Genomic DNA, 2,812 nt, shown 5'->3' with positions numbered 1-2,812 from the left:
CCGTGTAACAAGACATTTACCTAGAATATGAGCCAAATTTTCATACACCTTATAAGTTCGACTGATAGATCCGCAATATAAAAATGACCCTGGATTTATAGTTTAATTTAAAGTGGCTCCAGTTTAATGATGAAGGACCATTATAACATTATAAGAGCTAGTCTTTATTACCGTCAAAGTTTAAAACCGTCTAGACTATAGACCGCGGTATAATTTATAGCCCATCTTTTTCTCCCCTCTTTTTTCACGTTCTGATCCATAAATTTTGTTATCAATTATTTTTTTCAGTTTTTTTTTTTACTCCTGTCAGTTTAAAGCCTTAGATTTATTGGTTAGATCAAAATTTTATTTATCTGTGTGCGTATTTCTGATATCATGCGAGTGTGGACTCTATCCAGTGCATCGAAAATTTTCAGATAGTAACGCTTATTCAACGAATGCATCGAAGCCAGTGACAGGCACCGTCAAATGGCCGTCACCTTGACGACGAAAAACAGATGGGTATCGACTTAACCCCGACGCACTTCGTGTCGGAGCATCAGCTGCGTGTAGTCCATAACCTGGTCCGGTCGTGTTTCAAATAAAATTTCAAATATGAATTTCGGTGAATTTTCTCCACCGGTTTGCGCGGCGCTGAAGCCCCGACACAACCCGATCGACTATCCGGGAACAGCGAACGTGTCTTGTGCCCACAGAATGCGCGAACCAAACTCGAACTGTCGGTACGTGAAACAGTTTTACGAACTGCGAAAGTCTACGGAGATTGACCCAACCAAGGAGCTAGAGGACAGGCAACTCGTCGCACTCAATCGTCGATTCGCCTTTGAAAAACGTACCGACAAACGCGTGCTGAGAGAGAACATTCGTCGAAGCGTTGAACAAGGTATGTAAGTGCTGTACACGAGTAAATCATTCCTCTTTGATACCCGTATGTTCTTCGGTAATAAACGATAAGTATGTCATTATAAGAGATAACCTCTATGTGCTCTAAGGAATGATGGCGTATGAGGATGGGATAAACAAACGACGAGAAAAACTTCGAGCCATGATCTTGGTCGAGGAGGCTGCCTTCACGAAGGAGATCGTCGACCAGGCTCAGCATGGCGGGGACTCCAAGATAAACGAAATGAGGGCGCGGGTAGAGGAGCTACGGAAGAAACACGAAGAGGAACACCAAGCAACCGTGGCCGCTAAACGGATGCAGCAGTATCTGGCCTGCTGCCTGGAAGCGCGCGAGAAGAAGACCCAGAAGTTGACGAGGGACGCGAAGCTCTGCAACCTGGCACAGATGGCTGAAAATGAGGCGAAACGTAAAGCGGAACGGGAGCTGGACGCGCTTTGGCACTGCCTGATGCTGAAGGAAGTGGAGGCGAAGAAGGGGAGGGAAATCGAGGAGGCCAGACGACGCGAACTGACGACAAAAATGGTGCGAGGCACGCTGGACGACCAGATAGCCGGGCTGCGAGCCCTGGAGGCTGAAGGGCGACAGGTGAAAGCGGAGCAACAGGAAGCTCTTCGACTTATGTGGGAGAACATCCGTAAAGAGGAGCAGCGCAATCTTGATAGAGAAAATTACGAACGTCAGCGGCTGAAGCGGGAGCTGGAGGATCAGCTGATGAAGAGGCAGAAGATACTGGCGGAGCGTGCGGCCGAGGAAAAGGCGATGGACTTGATGTTCAAGGAGCTCGGAGAAGCGGAACTGGACAAGGAGAAAAACGAGCGGTCATCGACGGCGGAGAGACTACGTCGGGAGATGTTCGCCTATTTGAGTAACCTCGAAGCGATCCGGGAGGAAGAGGCGAGACGAAACGCTGAGGTTGATGCCATCGTCGAGGAGTCGAACAGAAACGTCGAAGCTAGACGCACGTTGGCTATTCGAAAGTTCAAGGAAGCTCGAGAGCGAAGCTTGCGCGAAGTCATGGCTGGGCGTGAGGCCCAGATGAGGGAGAAGCGGGAGCGTGAAGAGCGCGAGAAGAGCGAGAAGGAGCGGGAAGCTCTGCTTTTGCAGAAGGAGCTTGATCTCGACGCTAAGCTCAACGAGCTCGCCGAATCCCAGAAGAAGGAAAGGGCCAGGCATTACGGACTACAGCTCAAGGCCCAGCAGAGCTACGTCGATGCCGTTCGACGTCGGGATAAAGAGGAGGCTCAACGCATGTACCAGGATGGTATCAAGAGGGAAGAGGAGTACCAAAGGCAGACCAAACTCCTTCTCGAGGCCTCGGAACACATCACTCCTCACGCGTTCAAGACGCTGCTCAAGGAGTGCGCGGCTCGTCACGATGCCGAACAGAAGGGACAGTGCTACTGCCCTCCACCACCACCACCACCACCACCACCACCACCACGCGCTGAAATCTGCTGATTTGGTAGGGATTTTGATTCTCATGGTGAATTTGCCAGACGAGTGAGACGGTAATACAGGCATTTCCTATAAGGGGAAGTCGTGGCGAAGGAGATATTGAATTCGTTTTCGAAAAAGTGTCGCCTCAGCGGAATACAGAAGCTCCTGCAATAGTGAAATGGAATAAATTGAGGAGCATGCCACCACTTTAGACCATGTGTTTTTTATCTCGAAATTCGAATGCCGGGTATATTTAATAATTCAGACATCGGACTGGGGAGAGGATGAAGCCGATAAGTTTAGAACGGAGAGAAGATCAGTTTGTAAGTGCGGATTTAACCGCGGATACCCGACCAAGAAATCTCCATCGCTTGAACACCGAGTCGAGAAGGCTCACGTCCGCCGCCGCGACTCTTTCCAATGAAAAGTGCCTCCGTAGGATTACCTTTGATTTATTGCTTCAATTGCTTC

At 49.3% G+C, this 2,812-nt stretch overlaps 1 protein-coding gene across 1 annotated transcript; it reads left to right on the top strand.

The window, feature by feature from the left end:
* Positions 1-594: 594 nt before the first annotated feature.
* On the top strand, positions 595-2,362 carry LOC124302878 (trichoplein keratin filament-binding protein-like). Its single transcript, XM_046759446.1, has 2 exons — positions 595-883; positions 993-2,362. The coding sequence occupies exons 1-2, from the start codon at positions 595-597 to the stop codon at positions 2,360-2,362; spliced, it is 1,659 nt and encodes a 552-aa protein (XP_046615402.1).
* Positions 2,363-2,812: the final 450 nt, after the last annotated feature.

This window comes from Neodiprion virginianus, chromosome 4 (assembly GCF_021901495.1).
Source record: "Neodiprion virginianus isolate iyNeoVirg1 chromosome 4, iyNeoVirg1.1, whole genome shotgun sequence".
NCBI lineage: Eukaryota > Metazoa > Arthropoda > Insecta > Hymenoptera > Diprionidae > Neodiprion > Neodiprion virginianus.
This window is presented reverse-complemented; position numbering and strand designations above follow the sequence as displayed.